The 19,461-nt window shown below is 40.7% G+C and overlaps 1 protein-coding gene across 1 annotated transcript in view; it reads right to left on the bottom strand.

Annotated features, from left to right (window-relative positions):
* Positions 1–19,461, bottom strand: part of STPG2 (sperm tail PG-rich repeat containing 2) — a 197,339-nt gene that overhangs the window by 86,529 nt on the left and 91,349 nt on the right. Inside the window, 1 exon segment of the mRNA XM_033160622.1 lies at positions 2,425–2,555. Coding sequence (XP_033016513.1) covers positions 2,425–2,555 — 131 coding nt within the window.

Raw genomic sequence — 19,461 nt, 5'->3', positions numbered from 1 at the left:
CTGCCAGTCAGAAAAGAGAGCACTGGGCAAGAACAACCTGCTTCATATGTATGTGTTTCAATTATGCAGGTGAAATTCATGAACTCAAAGGAAAATGAACCCTCAGGGACATTTCATTATATTCTTATATTTGCAGATTCTGGAAAAGGGCAGAATTTTTATATAAAAGAGCAATCTAAGTACGACAAGCCCCAATAAAAGGCCATTTCAAGTGCAGCCGACTAATGCTTTTGTGTGCAGATTCAAATGACAAGCAGCAGGTGATGTAGAAAAGCCAACACCTGGCAATTTGCACATGTGCTTTAGGTTGTATGAATTGTTTGTCAAGTCACGGGGCAGTGAGATTTCAGTTCACCGCCTCAAAGCTCAAGATTTTCTGCATTTTCCTATGTTGTCATTATAAATTTGGCTACACAGTTCCCTCTCTGGTGCAAGGACTGCTACGTCTGCCTTAATTTTAAATAAAACTATTATTTATTACTTAGATGTCTATCCTGCTTCTTGGTCAAAGTCCATAAAATGGCCTACCCCCCCCCAATGTTACTATATACCTTGAATGGGAAACCCGTGGCCCTACATAGGTTGTTGAACTACAAGTCCCATCTTCCCTGACCACTGGCCATGATGGCTGGGAGTTGTGGTCTAACAATATCTGGAGGACCACAGGTTCCCCATGCCTGCCATAACCAATACAACAATTAATTGCTAACAGCCATCAAACCAAACACACTCAAAGCAAAAACCATACAACTTCAGGGCTCAGAAGATGACACTTCAGTCATCACAGTTCAACTCTAGAAAAGTACCATATTTTTTGCTCCATGAGACGCACTGGATCATGAGACGCACTTAGTTTTTAGAGGAGGAAAACAAGAAAAAAAATATTCTGAATCAAATGTTGTACTAAACTGGTATTTAATAAACAACCGGTATATCAGCATAATATTTCAACCATGTAAAGTGAACAGCAGTCATTAAGAACCATCATCACTGTCATTAACAACTGAAAAGAGACTTTAAGACTAGAGTACTCTTCTAGTCTTCTGTGAACCCCAAGAACTCATCAGTGCTAGAGTCAGAATTTAGGAAGCTCAGCTGCTCACAATCGCCAACAGAACTCCTAATGCCTCATTAACAACTGATAAACACAACAATAGGGTAAAGGGTGAGCTGTGAAATCTTGCCTAAAAGGGGATACAAATGTAATAAAACTCTGTACCTCAAGGAAAACCTGTTACGCTTGGGTTATAAACTTTGACAATATATCTCTGAAATGTATCCCTTCATTCCACTCTTTCTCTCCCAGAGTAATGTGTTGCTGTTCCCTTTAACTCTGTATACCAACCCACTGGCCACCCCAATTTGTTTACATAAGAACTCACAGATACATCTGATACAGGAAAAGGGATTTTATTGATGAACAAATAAAGCTATAGAAGTCGATAGAATGGCAAATGTACGTGCAAATGTTAAGTTCCCCCACCCAACCAAAATCATGTAAGGCGACAACACTGGGGAAAAACATCTTTTGTATCTAAACACAAAAACGACACCCTATTCATCTGTTATAATCACCTGACACCACCTGGATAACGTAAAACTGGAAAGTGCCCGAGGATGGGGGGGAGGGCGAAGGAGACAGTTCATGACACGGAGGGTGCCGCGCAGCTGACGGGTGCAACACCCTCCTCCCTGAGGTGGCAATGGTGTTACAGCCTCTTTCGCAGGCTCCGATCCCAGCTCTTGCGTCAGGGGTGGGGCAGCGGCAGAAGTGGGGACAGACGGAGGAGCAGCTCCTTTCAGTCACTTGTCCGTCTGCCCCTGCCGCTGCCCCTCCCCGCCGCCGCAAGAGCTGGGATAGGAGCCTGCAGTTGGGAGAGGCGCTGGCTCCGGCGGCAGAGGCATCCCTCTGCTCACGACTGCAGCAGCAGCCGAGGGATTCCGCTGCCGTCCAGTGCCTTCGCTCCATGGGACGCACAGACATTTCCCCTTGCTTTTTAGGAGGAAAAAAGTGCGTCCCACGGAGCGAAAAATACGGTAAGTGCCTTCTGGAAAAGAACCTGACATCATACAAAAGCTGAATTTGCCAAGCTAGTTTCTTTGTGCAGAGAATTCTATAAATCCATAAAATGGATTACTTGTTCAAAACTTGCACAAAACCAGATTAAGTCATATGAACTGTCCCATTTATGTCAATCACAAAACAGTTATGGCAGTTCCATCAAATCGAATTCTGCCCCCACATATGCTGCAGCCAGGAACCAAAGTCGTGTTTGTATTTTCCCTGTCTTACTGTCAACTGAAAGCACCAGTCTTTTGCTTTCCCACTGTTTAAATGTCTCAACTACAACAGCATCATAGCAGGTTGTTATGTACCTACATGTTTCTGATAAAAGATCACTGGCGAAGGCCCAATTAACATACCTCGTACGTCCCGGGTCCAGGAGTGTCATCTTTTGCTTCTTTAAAACGTTCCACCTGGGAAACATATACCGCAACATAGGAAGGTGATTTCACCCTTAAGCTGGATGTTTCTGGGCTGTATGCCCCTGGTCCTACAATGAGAATTGAGGGAAAGAGAATGAGATGAATTAATTTTTATGATTTTTTTTTTGTAGAAGCTTGTTTGCATTTGCGTTGAAGGCAGCTTTACTGTCAAAACCACAGGTCATGACAGAAAAGTGAGAGATTACCATCAGAATCTCAGAGTTCCATAAAAATGTACCAATAAAATAAAATAAATCACATCATTACCACAGTCTATCATGTTATTAACATAATATATCCTATGTTTGGTGAATGAAAATATTACTAGTGTCCCAGATTATTTGTTTGCAGAATGATAATGTATTTATTTGCTTTTTACACTTATAGCTGACACTTCCTCTGGGAAAGCTCCAAACAAATTACACAGTGGATCCCAGGACTCTCCTACCCAGGGCATGGCCAATCTGAGACATGTTTGGGTTTAACAACGCAACAACATCACGTGCCTTCAGGAAATTCTTAGGCACTGCTAGAAAAAAACCTCTATGCAGGTCAAGTAGTACTTGTGGGATAAGAATAAATTGCTCTTTTATGTGGCAGGTGTTTGTAAAAATCTCTTGCACAAAAAGAAGAAAAAGTACTTTTCTGAGCAAGTAGCTTTTCCATTTTTCAAAACTATATGATGGGGCACAAATAATGCAGCAAAGTGCATAATGTGTCAACACTTAACAATGACAAAAACGTGCCATGACTTCAGGAAATTGTGCCTCACCAACTTGTACTTATTAAATGTATATTCCACCTTTCCTACAGGGAACTCATAGTAGTTTAGCCTCAAAACTCCACACTGGGGTGGGGTAAGGCAACAAAATCTCAGCAAAGTACTTTATGTGAAGGATAAGACAAATCAGTCGCTCTCTGGTTCATACGACTTTCATATGAATTCACTCATAAATCTGTTCCATTTCCATACTGATCTCATTAAAAAAAAAAAAACCACACAAATGCTTCACTCAAAGGCACACATATTGAAGTGTATTTTATCTCCAAAGATGCATTTTACACTTTTTTGGTCTGAAAACTCAAACATCATGTTCCAATCTGCACATTAATCCAAGAGATACAGATGGGGTTAATTTGCATCAGAATCCATAAAGACCAAATTCCTCAAGTATCTCCACTTTAGGTTTATATACAAAATCAGAAAAGTGTCTCGTTTCAGTCCTGGCTATTGTGCCAAGCTAAGACTGAACAGAAATATTCCCCATCCTTCTACACTTTGCCCTCTATTTGTTGGTGGCTTTGGATGGTTCCTTCATTCATAGAAGGGATATCAGGACCTGCTGCAGCTATAACCATGATCCCATAGATCCACATGCTGTTTTGTCCTTTGTGGTAAGCAGCTGGAGAAGCAGAGCAGAGTGTTGTCTGAACAAGAAAGGGTTATAAGGCTCTGAAGTGACTGTGTCTACATCAGGGATGGGGACCTATGGCACTCCAGATCCAGCTTAACTGCAATTCCCATCATCTCTGGCTTTGCTAGTTGGGGCTGATGGGAGTTGGATACCAACAACACCTGGAGGGGGAAATTTCTCCATCCCTGGTCCACAGAGACTACTTCTCAGTTCCCTCTAAGTCTTCCAGTTCATGCTGAGACTTTGTCTCGGCAACAAGAGTATTCATCATGTGCAACTGCCAGGAAGTTTTCCTTCTTGGGAATCCCAATTTTGAACCCATTACAAAGCCAGGAAACGCTTGCAGAATATAATAGGTAGAATTCTTTGTGGGTGAGCTGTCACCCTACTTCCTCCTTAAGCCGTCTCATTTCAGGCTCCAGCTGCAACACGGTCCATTTCCTAGCTAAAGTACATCATGGAGATTCCTTGCACAAAACTTCCTGTTTGAGTTTAGCCCACAGCCAGGACAAACACAAAATATCACAATTATTGGGCACCCTATACCCAAACCAAGATGGGTTAAAATGTGACATGGAGTTTAAATTAAAAGGGACAGGTGAGGAAGACAAGAAAGCCTAAGCTAACCCTGCCTTGTGCTTTAATATTTTTATAATATAAATCATTTAGATTGTGTAGGATAAAACAAACATTCACATACAGGGCAATCTGATGCCATCATCTTGTTACATTCCTTAAGAAAATCTGCTTCTGTACATTTAACACTGGAAACATTCATTTTGTAACACCATCCTAGGACATAGTTTCCATTATACCTATGCTGCTGCTTATGTGATACAGGTCAAAGACTTGCATTACCAGCTCTTTTAGCACCAGTTGAGAACTGAATTATGCAAAAGCTATCTGCTATTTATTTACCAAAATGCCACATTTTAATCACAGGTCAACAAAGAATAAAACTTTTTCATTCCACAGCAAGCACCTACGAAAAGCTGCCTCTGTTGTGATTGCTACGTAATGGGAAAATCAAGAGAAGGTGATTCTTATAATTATATACTTTCTGGCCCTATGCGGGTTCACTCTCTATGAAATGTCAACCAATGCTACAGGGCAAAGGCAGCACAGAACAAGAGCAATGGGTAATTTAAAGTGAAAATCTATGCTGCTGGCCCTCGGTGGGAACATTTTCAGTACAGGTCAAGGAAGGCTGGAAAATGATTGCATCCACAAAATGGAGCTTTAAAAATCAAACACACGTTTTCTTTGCAGTAGAAGGCACATTTGTGGGTCCTGTGCGTCAGTTGCTACCCACTTTACTGCAGGCTCCTGTTATGAGCTTATAAAAGTGGGTGTTTAAAACTGAGTCCGGAATTGAAGGTGTAAAGGGCATAGCACGAATCTGTAACTTATGAAACAAAAGGTGCTGTTCTAAGCAGTTAGGTGTTTCGCTCTAGCCAATAAAGGCCAATAACAACTAATAACAAGCTGTTTCCGTTTGGATTTGATTTTCTTTTTTTAAGGAGCCGAGAAAAATAAAGATACTTTTGGCACCTGAGCGATAATTTATTGTAGTGTGAGATTCCATAGTCAAGGGCTGACCTCATCAGCTGCAAGAGAGTTGCTAGGTCATCAGGTCCAGAAGAATCCTGACACCAGGACATCACAGGGCTTTGCCATATCAGCAGCCATTCACTGTTAAGGCCGGAGGGGTAGATCATACAGTGAGATGGATCTTGGGGGTTCTGGTGTACTATGCATGCATGGTTAATCTGGTTCATTTTAAGGAGGCAGAGAGAGGAGCAATGGGGGAGGAAGCTGAAGATAGAAGGAAAGGAAGAAATATTTGTTGGAAGCCGCCCAGAGTGGCCGGGGAGACCCAGCCAGATGGGTGGGGTACAAATAAATTATTATTATTATTATTATTATTATTATATTATTATTATTATTATTATTATTATTATATTATTATTATTATTATTATTATTATTATTATATTATTACTACCACATAATGATGGCTGAGGTGACTCTATGACTGGTGTACTGAGGAGAAATGAAACTGCATGAAAGTGGATGAGAGCAATCTCCCCTTGTAGTTAAAGTCATCTCACTGGGTCCTATGCTTTTCCTTTATATGTCAATCACTCTTGGATAAAAGTGGCATCTTGCCAACAAAAGATTGTGCTCCATAAAATTAGCTAATTTTAATGTGCACAAGTGTCATTGGCCTGGGGTGTGTGTGTGTGGTGAGGGTTGTGCATGCGCCACACACATGAAGCTATTATTGTAATATATAAGAACCAGTTAACAATAATGGACGTTTACAAGGTGATGTTAAAGTGACCTTATTTATTCCACAGCAAGTGTCAAGTGGCTCTTGAGTAATGTAGTCACATGGTATTCTACTCTGAAGTAACAAGGGAGCAATGAGGCAGTCAAGAAGGGTGTTTGTAGTGTGTCTGTGTTGCAATTATCCTCTTGCACTCTGCCTTCAACTCATTTTGATATAAATGACCTTTCAGATTAGGGTCATACACAAGCCAACTAGCCATAGGGCTTGGAAAATGATGTACACATGTGTGCATAAAGGCTTCAACATGAGAAACATGCAAAAAGGTGTAACAAAAATACACAAGCCTTTTCATGAAGTGATTTGTGACATTATATAAATGCAACTTAAATTAAAAGCTGTGTCCAACAATTGCACCTGTTACCAGGTACAATTCTAACATCATTACAGTAAATGGCTGTATCTCCACATTTCAAGTGTTCAGCTCAAGACAGAAGACCAGTTCCTATGCAGCATGCCAGAACCTGAATACAAAATATATGTGCTTCTCATTGGCTCTGAATGAGACACACGTTTATATTTAGACTTCCCCCCTGCAAAATAAAGAGAAATATGGGCATAGCTTTTCCCGATTGCTTCTTCCAGTTATTTTCCTGAGAAAATTCTGATTTACACATCTGCCATTCTGAACTTACATGAGGTAAAGAGATAATTAAGAGGTTTGCAACCAATTTATTATGACACAAGCTTTTGTGAACAGTCTCCTCTAGTCTTCCCCAACCCAGTGCCCTCAAAAAGTTGTTGGCTAACCACTCCCAAGAGCATTAGTTATATGGGCTGGAGCTGGTAGGACTTAGGAGTCCAACAATATCTGGTGGGCACCAATCTGAGGAAGGTCTACTTCATCAGGTGCAGCAGAGGCTTGCACCATTTTAAAAGGCGGAGTCATGCCACAATACACTTCTTTGTTTTTGCTGCAGTTGGATGAGATCATCTCTCATGTCATATGCACATCCCCTTCTGTGTATGCTGCTACTGCTGGATGCTTTGAACTCTTCATGGATAAGGAAAGAAAGACAGGTGCATGCATTCACCCACAAAAATAAATGAAACCAGAATACTCAAGCTATTTTAAAACTATGTACTGTATCTCTGTATCTCTCTCTCTCTCTCTCTCTCTCTCTCTCACACACACACACACACACCACCACCACCACCTCTCTCTCTCTCTCTCTCTCACACACACACACACACACAATTTCTTGAAAAAAACAAGGAGAAAAAGCTGTAGGACGAAATTGGCTGTTGGCCTGCCAAGAGTACATTTACTTTCCTCAGTTTTGTTTTTGCTTCAGGCAGTTTAAAATGTAAGCTGAATATGGAACAGTTCTTTTTTTCCAGCATGTAGAGCTCAAATGCTGAATATTATGGAAGTTAAGTAGAAGGAATTCCAGTAGGTTTTCAGTATTTACTGCCTGTGTATTTTCCAAACCCATGGAAATATTTGCTCAAAGTTCGATCCACACTAAAAATAATGGGACTAATGCAACTAATGCCATGGCTTTGTGAAGGCCCATTCATAAGAACATAAGAACAATTCTGCTGAATCAGTCCCACCAGACCAACATTTTTTTTTCATTGTAGCTAACTAGAGTCTATGGAAAACTCATGCGCAGAACGTTCTGTGGGGTTTGTGTAACAGAAGTTCACTCTATTTGTTGTTGTTGTTGTTCAGTCGTTCAGTCGTGTCCGACTCTTCGTGACCCCATGGACCAGAGCACGCCAGGCACGCCTATCCTTCACTGCCTCCCGCAGTTTGGCCAAACTCATGTTAGTAGCTTCAAGAACACTGTCCAGCCATCTCATCCTCTGTCGTCCCCTTCTCCTTGTGCCCTCCATCTTTCCCAACATCAGGGTCTTTTCCAGGGAGTCTTCTCTTCTCATGAGGTGGCCAAAGTACTGGAGCCTCAACTTCAGGATCTGTCCTTCTAGTGAGCACTCAGGGCTGATTTCTTTGAGAATGGATAGGTTTGATCTTCTTGCAGTCCATGGGACTCTCAAGAGTCTCCTCCAGCACCATAATTCAAAAGCATCAATTCTTCGGCGATCAGCCTTCTTGATGGTCCAGCTCTCACTTCCGTACATTACTACTGGGAAACCATAGCTTTAACTATACGGACCTTTGTCGGCAAGGTGATGTCTCTGCTTTTTAAGATGCTGTCTAGGTTTGTCATTGCTTTTCTCCCAAGAAGCAGGCGTCTTCTAATTTCGTGACTGCTGTCACCATGACAGCAGTTCACTCTATATTGTGCCCCAAATGTTTATTTAGCTGTCACTTCCAAATAGCAAATATCCTTAGTAGATGCTGATAAGCACCACTGGTTAAAACATTTTCTATAGTTTATCATTAGCAAAGAAGGGCTATTCATAAATATCAGTGAAATATTAACCTTATATGTAAATATTAACCTCATACATTCCAAAAGACTTCCAAGGCAATAAAAAAACAACTCTCCAAAAGGATGAAGAACATTGTGAGACTATTTGTGTCATTAATTTGGGAGGCAAAATCAACAAAGTGGAGTTAAAAGCTTGCTTTCTAGAACACTACTCCATAAATGCTGGATAAGTAAAACATTTAGGTTAATAGGACTCGGTGGAGTATTCACGACAATCTGTGAAAGGAAGGTAAGATCTAACATGCTGAGTTTTCAAGAAAGAAGCGCTTGCCGCAGAGCTGCTCTGAAATCATGTTTGGCTCTAAGTCACTCTAGGTTAACTCCATAAAAGAACGCTTGGAGACATTTTATGTAGAGAGCAGTGCTGGCCTTGTGGAAGTGATATTCTGCAGGTAATCTCCAGGTAGCCCTTACACTAAATATGAATGATAGTGGGGGTGGAGGAAACGATGATGCTACATTAAAGATGAAGGACAAAATTTTAATGTCTGCTGCACCATTCCCACTTCACTCTCTCCCTCTGAATGTATGCAAATCCCTTTCCCTGTGTTAAAAGAAAATTAAGGTACTCAAACCTAAATATAATTCTGAAGCGTGAACAACTAAAGAGCTTGGTTTAACTGAAAAAAGTATATTTAGTTCTTTTTTAAAAAGCGGTATCATCAGTTATTTTGAATAACCTGATTTCTACAGGATGGAACCCTTGTGTATATTTTCCACTTATGCCCTGTGATATTTAAGGGTACTTACCATACATGTTAGCCCATTCACACATTAGTTTCGCATGCCAGTGATCTATGGCTTACATGAATGTGGCTAGCATGCTAATATAAAACAGTCCAGGACATTAAGTAAGCACACTCAAAACATGACTGGACATGCATGGGCAGCTTACATGGATAAGGGATTTGCATGAGTCCAGTGGCTTGTACAGATCAGTTCAGCTAATAAAAAGTACAATTTTTCTTGATTCCCCCCCCCCTGCTGCTCTGAGGAACTAAAATGGCTACTAAGATTCTAATTTGCTACTGAAGTTTGTCAGTCATACTGAAGACATCCTGAGCAACCATTCATTATTTTGATTCACAGTCACTTAGTGTCAGACACCAGAAACCTGCCACACAATATTGGATGCAAATTTTCTTTTAGGCTTCTAGAATGCACAACTGAAATGGGCAGAGCTACAAATATTCCTCTACCACTAGACACCAGGACACATTTTTGACGCAGATAGCTATGATTATGATAAATCAAAAGTGGTGAAAGATTTCAGTGCTTAATCTAGGATTCTCAAGAAAACTGAGAGGGCAGGAAAGATTTGTGGACTAAGTAGAAGGGAGGAATTACGTGTTTGGGGGCTTTTAAAAAATTCATTGTACGTGAAACCATGACTTCCAGATAGCAGACACCTTTGGCAACTGCTTTCCCTAGGAGCAATAGAGCTGCACACATGGATTGTGTGGGCTTTGTTTCAGTGCAGCAGTGACAACAGGACCCGGAAACAGGCAATGCACATATATTGTGGCAGGTCTGGTCAAGCTAATAAATAATAATTCGTGCTGTTTTGTTTACTTTCTTTGTTTCATTTATATCCTGCCTTTCTCACAGTGCAAGTAATGCTTCCATCAGCTACACAAGAGTCCTGAATTTGTTTTAAGAGAATCATCTTTCCACCTCACAGTCATAAATGGGACACTGCACACAATTGTTGCAACTTCCCAGAACTCAGCTGAACTCAAAGAGTTTGAAATATTGAACTTTTTTATTAATAGAACGTCTATAGTAACCTAACTATAACTACCTTTCCAGGTTTCCCCTAGTTGGAGGGTTGGGTTGGAGGGAAGGCACCTGGCTGCCATCCCCTCTCTTGGATACAGACCAAAAGAGAGGATGTGGCTCCTCTTTTCCTCTCTTGGACCTTCAGCTTCTTTGTGAGCAAACAAGGCATAAGTTCATTATTCAGGATTCTGCCTATGTTGGAACCACTCCAGTCCCAGAGGGAGACGGCTATTGCAACACCTCTCCTTGGTCTCCTTCCTTCTCCCCTCTAACCAGCCAGGGAGATGCTTCACCTTTCTGGTCAATGCCCCCAAGCTGGCTCTCTAGTGGCCTTTTATGATCTGTCTGTGTGCTATCCCTACACCACACCATCCATCACCACCACCAAGTGGTGAGGCAGCTCTTGAAGACTCAGTCTTTCGACAACTCAACTTGCCACTGCTGGGCCAAATGGCAGCAGCAGAGATGGAGGTTGACAAAGATGGGTGAACATCACACAGCTACATCACATCTGAGGTTCTTGAAGAGAGGCCTTTGTTTCAACTAGTATCTCCAACACTCCACTCTTTCTTGGTCTAGCTTCTTTTTCATCAGTTCTCACTCCTGATTAGCTGAGTTTGTCTCAGTAGATTTCTCATTAAACAAGAAAGCAATAAGAGCATACTGGTAATTTCTGAGATTCCTATTTCTGCACCTATGTTATACTGGACCCTTGGCATATGAGAAAACGTGCTAAGGGCAAATTCACTGTACCCTCCTTTGGATATACAGGCTTATAATGGAACATCAACCTGATCATGTGCAAAATGTTTTGGTTTTTTTGTAGAGAATAACTTCATGGATTTATCCCCCCCCCCAGGCCATCCTGGTTGGCCCAAAGAACAGACTAGAAAATATTACATCACATTTTTAACGTAGGCTACTCCAAATGTTTAAACACTAGAGGATGCTTTCAGTTGTGGATGCTTTAAAAAAAAAAAAAACAGCCTGAGGCAAACCCCAGGCATGGAAAATAGCAGCCCATGCAATTAATTTGTCAGAAGTTACAGTCAACTAAAACAGACTTTTCTAATGGCAAACATTAACATAAATCTAAACCTGTATCTGACATTATAATGCTATGCTGCCATGCAAAGGTTTCTTATCTCTATACTACCTAGCTCTTACTGACACTATGTATGTATATAAGGTTGACTACAGGTGTACCTGGGAGCAGGGGTGCCAACTTGAATAAAATACTGGGAGAAGGGGGACAAGTAAGCCTCACCCAGCATAATTGATCACAAATGGTGCACGCACATCATTTGAATGGCAATGCCCATTAATTTGGGGGAGCAGCCCCTCCAATATTTTATTGGAGGGGCCAAAGGGACCTCAGCCCCTAGGAGTTGGCTTCTATGCCTGGGAGGGGGCGAGTGGTGGTGGGAGGCACTGCAGGTCCAACTTTGTCTCCCCTGCCTTTACTCCTGCAGCAACATATACAACTATATAGAGTGAGTTCTGGTTGCCTCTTCCTGGTTGCTCAACCATTCCCACAGATTTTAGACAAGCTCACCACTTTGTTTTATGCTTTATTTTCAAAGAACATGCTGATTAAAATTTTGTTTGGTGCTTTATCTGCTGAAGTAGTCTCTCCTTTTTATAAACCACTTTGAAATGTGCTCTCATGAAGGGACAGGAGAAGAGACTTTCTGATTGATACAGGGACCAGCCAAGCAGTGCTCTGCACAATTTTGCTTTGGGAATGAGGAAGTCAGTGGCATGATTAAAATGAGAGGCAGCCATTCAGTTGTGTGCAAACCAACTTCTTCATACAGAATGAGCCCAATTTATGTAGGAGCAGCATACAAGCATCACAAATGCAGAGAGTGCTTCTACAGTGGGTCCAGCACTGCAACAGCGTGTACCTATTTGCACCCTAATATTCATGTGTAATAGGTTGGAAAGGACAATGTGTGTCCCAAAAGCTATATAATCTCCAATATTTCATTATGCAAGCTACAGGTTTAAAATCTTGACATTTCTAGATCTTGTTTAAAACAAAATCCTAATTCCCATGCTTGCATATTTAAATTTCTATATGTGATGGCACACATCTTGATATCAGAATGAATGAAGTGGTCCACCAACAACTAAATGGAAGTAATGTAGACTGTGCACATTTGACAGCCAGAATTCATAAACTATAATTCTGGCTGTCAAATAGTTAAATAGTAGTCAGGCAACCTCTAAAAAATACACAAAACTGTTCCACTTCCTTGCTTTCATAATATTTTATACACAATGTGAAGATAGGTAGATAGATAGATAGATAGATAGATAGATAGATAGATAGACAGATAGATACATGCTACTTTGAGCCATCTGGGATAAAACATGTACCAGTGTAATCTAGAGATATGTACAGTATACATATTTCTTTGCACTCCTGTTTCTTCTGTATCCTGTCTCCAATTTGGAAAACAGAGAAAACTAAAAGAGAGGTGCATGGTAGTGAATGCCTGCTGTGAGAAGAGGAAAATATTCTGTGATGGCCTGGAGTGAATCACAAGTAATGGAGACTCCAAGCTGTAGGAGGTCGTGGTTGAGAGTTACACAATTCAGTCTAGCAGCGAACCAGAGGTACAAATTAGAACTAAACAGAAGGATTTACTGCTTGCCAACTTTGAAATAAGAGAGAAATCCCTCCCTGATTTCATCACCCACTCTTCATTTGTTGAAGAAGTGGGAATGGTCCATGTAAGAAGCAAGTACATCTCTTCATTGAGAATGGGAAGCCGCAAAATACACGGAACTCCGGACTGTGGCAATGAGTTTACAGTAAAGTAGGAAATAATATCTCAAATGCAAACTCTCTTAATTATTTCTTCTGAGATAAAAAAGTGTTTTATTGGACCTTGACTATCTGGATAATTCTTATCAGACTCCTTACGATTCACCATCTCAGGCCCATTGCACCCTATTAATACTCTTATGTACCAACGTATGATTGCTCCTGCACCTGAAATCAGGATTACTTAGCATAAAGCTGAACATGCCTTTCCTTAATAATGCACTCAAAATGCAAACCTTATTAAATATGGACATCTAGTGGTGTTAAAAAGTAAAGGATTGCTCCAGTTCTACACTCATATTTTCGGATAACTTTCAATAATGCTATACATAGGGCAGTACTGTTTTTAGAAATGATAAAAAGTGTTTTGTAATCATTGTTTCTCAAAAATATTTACAGTCATATTTTTTTTCTTTTACCAGAATGTTACTTCAGTACTGCCTTAAAAACTCAACACAGAATCTGAGAGATAGCTTAGTACACTTTGCACAATAGCAAGGGCAGTTTTACATGGAAATTCATGGGCAATTCTGAACTTGAAAACCTCCAGTTTTCTGTTCCACCCGGGGCGGTGAAAGGAGACACCCATGGGGGGGGGGCATTGTGACGTCACATTGTGACGTCATGATGGAGTGTGCCTGCGCAAAATGTCGCGCAGGCGCACTCCATCAGCAGGCCACCGCAGCTTCCGCAGCCCCCTTTTAAGCTGCAGAGCGAAAAGGCAGCTCATGGGGCTGCCGAGCGCAATCAGCGGCTCCCCGCCGATCGCGCATAGCAGCCCCACGAGCCGCCTTTTCGCTCTGCGTGGAGGTGCACCCTCTCCAGCATTTTGGTAAGGTTCCTGGGTGTTTTAGCGCTAATTTTCTTGGCGTTAGGTACCACCTGTAGGTGAGTTTCAGAGTGAGTTATTTTCTTTTCATTGATAAGGATTTAAAGGGGTGTTTAGACCACATTCTGGTCTATTGGGTGGGGTTGATCTCATATCCTATGTCATCCTCCCATTTTTTTTATTGTGTCTAGGGAGTCCATGGGGTTTTGGAGTAGTATTTTGTATACTGCGGATACCATCCCTCTGCTGTGTCCCTTTGTCATTAGGAGGAGGTTTTCGAAGGTTGTCAGGGGCCTAGTTGCTGCTGATTTTACTGCTGGGTTGTTTAAGAGGGCATGTAATTGGTGTTGTGCTAACCAGGGCATTTGGGTGTCTTCTAGATTGTCCTGTATTTCTTGTGTTGACAAAGGTTTGTTATTTTTATAAAAGTCTATTAGGCGATATAAGCCTTTGGGATCACACCTCTTTTTAATGAAATATATACTTTTTGTGCATTCTGAAATTTCTGTAGAATGCTTGCTATTAATGAGAAGATAGGCTGCTAATGAGCAATGAATTTAGCATAATGATAAATCCATATTTGCTCACTGTCTCCTAATTCTGTGAGAATATACTCTAGTTCATTTCTTTCCTGGCTGATCTAGAACATTAGAGAAAAATATTCATGCAAAAATGCCACTAAAATTAACAGTACTTGAATTAACAATGACTAACTTCTGTCATTGGTTCAAAAAGTTTGAAGTACAACTAAGGCAGCAATTCTAAACACACTTACGAGAGAGGATCTAACATAATAAATGTGCTTATCTTTTAAGGTACTACAAAACTCTTCATTGCTTTTACAAGGGGCTAAGACCAGTAGCACAAAACAGAACTTCCTTCTGATTAAAGATGCATTGGCTTGGGCTGTTACTTTTTCTGGATTGAGCCAACTCATAAAAATGTTTGGTGCTAATATATTCGATAAACTCCCTGTTCTGTCTTAAAACTTCATTCTCCTATAATTTCTACTATTGACATAAGAAGAGAAAACCCAGACAATTCAGAAACCATATACAATCCTGATTTCTCATTGTAATGGTTTTTGTTGAAAGAACCATGAGCAGAATTTCACTTACACAGAACTTCCCTGCTCCCACCATACACTTACCAAATACGTATAAGGCGAACCCTCGTGAATATCATGCGGTGGAGGAGGAGAGACACAACTGGAAGGGGAAATTACAGATGGGGGCTCGTTGCTTTCTGTTGCAACTAAAGTCTCTTTGGATTCAAGCACTGTTTAATTCCCCAATTGTGAAATGAATAAAGACTTCCGTTATTTTGCATACATTCCAGCTCTAACTGAATTGTTATTATCTGAACTTCTTGTATTGAATTCCTTTCTGACCAAGACCCAATGCATCCAATTCCACATGTACCTTCCTTGCAACCATGTGCATAAATCTGCAACTGAGGATTATGCTTTATGCATCAGATGGCCCATACGCCATAAAAGCTTATGTAATAATAAGATTTGCTAGCTCTAAGATGCCATAAGATTTGTTTAATTGTTTTTACCATATACCTTCAAAGAGTTTTCTTCACATGGCTTCCGTAGGCTAGCAATATTTACAGCTTCCCTTAGAACCTGGAAGCTAATCATTCACTTTACACTGAGTGACCTCTGCTGGTTAGAGGGAAGGAAGCATACACACCAGTTAGGTATAATCATTCTTCTCCCAGATAGAAAATGATTTACCACTTATATTTTGAAAGTATGCCAATTTATTTATCTGCTCTATCATCATCTATTATTAGCAGAAAGATAATGAGCCCAGTATATCACTAAGAAAGTTCTCTGTTGTTTTGGTTCCCCCCAGCGGTGCAAGATTGAAACATATGCTTATTATGCAAAAATGGAGCAATTCCCAAGAGGATAACATCCCCTACTACTACTACTCACAGCCTTTTTAAAGCACCTAGTTTTAAAAGCACTCTAAGAGCCTCCGACAGGAATGCTGAAGGGTAAGCACACTGAAATCAAGCAAAAAGCCTGATCTGCATGTATTTATTGCTATGAAATCTCACGAAAATTAATAGGAAAAACTTCCAAAATAACATTGTGCAAGATTGCGATGTTCTATGTGTGGTATTCAGCTAAGTCCTACTCAGAGCAACCCCACTGAAAATAATGAACCCAAGTCCATTACTAGGGTCTGCTCTGAGTTGGATTATTGTTATAATACTATGTTCTCATTATAAATTCATCAGTTCTAAATTATTTCCTCCAATACTGAACTTAAATGGTTTAGGGTCTACTCTGAGTTGAATTATTGTTATAATACTATGATCTCGTTATAAATCCACCAGTTCTAAATTATTTCCTCTAATACTGAAACCTAAGTCGTTAAGGGCCAAACCAGGCATGTGCTTGTTCATATTTGCCTGCATGGGTTAGTTTGGCTATAAATGAAAGGATTTTAGATATTCAGGGGACTTTCTAGGTACACAGAAGTTTGAAAGTGGAAGGGAGAACACATTTAAATAAAACCACACTCAAAATTGCCTGGCAATTTTTTGGGGGGTTCTAGACTTGCAGAATGTTGATGGCAGTTGAAAAGAAAGATGCTCAAAGCATTTTCAAGAGGAGCCTCCAGTGTGGGTTAATCAGGCCTGACAGGGGTCCCAATCTGACCAAGGAAACGGTTTCCTCAAGCCATGCCTGCCTGCCCCACACCTGATGTCTTATATACAACATCAGATATAAGGCAGATAATGACAGAGTTGTCAAGAAACAACTGGGAACCTTAAACTGCATTTGCAGTTCTTCCTGTGCAGGCTGAGCTTGGCTTCACCACATTTTAAAATTGGCACCAAATACAAGCCACACTCCAGAGTTGTGGGTGATCCGTGCTCAAAGTGGGGCTTGAAGTAACTCTTAATCAGCTGATTGGCAATGACTTCATGCTTTACTGGGATTGGAAATTGCAAAGGGCAGTTGATTCTTCCTGGAAATGGGGCTTAAAGTCACTACTGAGTTCCTTTGCACAGTTTTTATTTAACCCATGCCTACAAAGGAACTTTTCCTTTGCAGCCCAGCTTGAATTTAGGACAAGTTCCACTGCAGGCTCAGGATGGATTCAAACCACACCTGCAAAGGAACATTTCCCCTCTGCAGCTTGATTTGATGGGGATGCTAAGGGAAAAAATGAGCCTGCCAACATATTAAAGGGAACTGAAGATCTGTTCCACTAGGCAGAACATGCAGAACACTTCCCAGTTCAGCAAAAAGGGGCCCCTGATTTCTCCCAATTGCCTTCTCAAGCTGCTGTCATCCACATTATACCCCACACATAGGGACACAGGTGGCGCTGTGGTCTAAACCACTGAGCCTCTTGGGCTTGCCAATCAGAAGGTCAACAGTTCGAATCCACACAACGGGATGAGCTCCCATTGCTCGGTCCCTGCTCCTGCCAACCTAGCAGTTCAAAAGCACGCCAGTGCAAGTAGACAAATAGGTACTGCTGCGGCGGGAAGGTAAATGGTGTTTCCATGAGCTCTGGTTTCCATCATGATGTCCCATTGCACCAGAAGCGGTTTAGTCATGCTGGTCACACGACCTGGAAAGCTGTCTGTGGACAAATGCCAGCTCCCTCGGCCTGAAAGTGAGATGAGCGTCGCAACCTCATAGTTGCCTTTGACTGAACTTAACCATCCAGGGGTCCTTTGCCTTTTACGTGCCTTATCCCACACTTCTACAAAAAGTTACTCATCTCTGTACAGTCTTTCTTCCAGGGGGCACAGTGGTCTGTGAAACAATGGAGTCAGAAGCCCTGACTGGAGCTCAGCTCTCACACTACAAAATTTTATTTAATTAAATATATGTTCACAGTATTATTGACATTTATATTCTGAAAATCTTAGCATGCTTTTTAGAAGGCATGCAGCACAGGAGGGAAAAGAACAAAAACTAATTAAGAACAGAATCCCTGAGGGTCACAATCAGCATTTTCAATAGCTTATATTAAGTTTTAGTGATTTTTTTTAACCAAGAGTGATATCAAAAGCATCTCTACAGGAACTGAAAGAGATGTTTTCATGGTTCTATTATTTTAATTGAGATCTAAACCCTTTACACCACTCAAAAATGTCAAAGACTGTTGATGCACTCTAAAGAATTTTGACCAAGAAAATTGTTACAATTCATAACTGCTGATCATGGCAATATCTCCACTTATTTAACAATGTCCATGGAAAAAAAGAAACATATTAGGTCTTTGCTTCAGCAAATACTGAAATCTATTTATATGCAAATACCCCATCCATTATAAGTATGAGAGTAGAAGCATAAAGGGAGGAATAAATTATCAGTGGGGAACATTAATGAAATCTATTTCAAAACACAGTATTTCATGAGTCCTCATTGATATAATATTTGTTCTCTTCTAAAATGGAATTGGTAAGTTAGACATTTAAGATGCACTACAACTGCATTATTTCCAATGCCAATGTGTTTTCTAAAATGTTTGCATTATTCCCATAGAATTATGATCTACCCTTTTCCTACCTATATAACTCATCCTTACAAATACATTCTACTTACCTAATTGTGTGTGTGCGCGTGCATACAGAAATATGTTTATAAATGACAAATAGAGATTAGCATCAGTCTTACTAATAAAAATTTCAAATGAAAGATTGGGGTTGAAAGAGTACAAAAGTAGAGCTGACCAAACTTGAGGAACACATAACTAGAGTTATTAAAGACTCTGTTTCTCTCAGCATGCTCTCAATTTCCAGAACATCCCAATTTTGACAGCCAATTAAAGACTACAGCATTTGTACAGAGGTGTTGACATGGGAGTGGTTTTGCAATGCAGTTATACAACCTTAAATAGACTGGAAAGAAATGGTGAAAAAAATCATTTTTCAAAACAAGAGCCTTCTGCATTATCTTTAAAAATCTGGCCCTAAACCTCTATTAAAGTTCCTCAGTATTTTGTTTACCCAGTCACACCCTTTTATAAACCTAGCAACTCAGAGAACAACAGGTTCCCCTCCTTTGTTGTATTGTGTTAGGGACAGAGATCTTGAATCCAAGTCTTCCAGTTCCTTATAGGAGACATTAGTCTAGCAAGCCACTCTGGGTTGGAAATGCCAGCAGCCAGCAACCCTCTCTAGGCCTGTGATAATACTAAAGATGCAACATCACACCACCAGTAAGGGAGCTCAATAGTGGACAACCTAGAACAGGGGTAAGCAACCTAAGGCCCATGGGCTGGATGTGGCCCAATCACCTTCTCAATCCGGCCTGCGGACGGTCTGGGAATCAGTGTGTTTTTACATGAGCAGAATGTGTCATTTTATTTAAAATGCATCTCTGGGTTA

Source organism: Lacerta agilis, chromosome 9, assembly GCF_009819535.1.
Source record: "Lacerta agilis isolate rLacAgi1 chromosome 9, rLacAgi1.pri, whole genome shotgun sequence".
Taxonomy (NCBI): Eukaryota; Metazoa; Chordata; class Lepidosauria; order Squamata; family Lacertidae; genus Lacerta; species Lacerta agilis.
The sequence above is the reverse complement of the archived record's forward strand: the minus strand, read 5'-3'. Positions and strand labels throughout refer to the sequence as shown.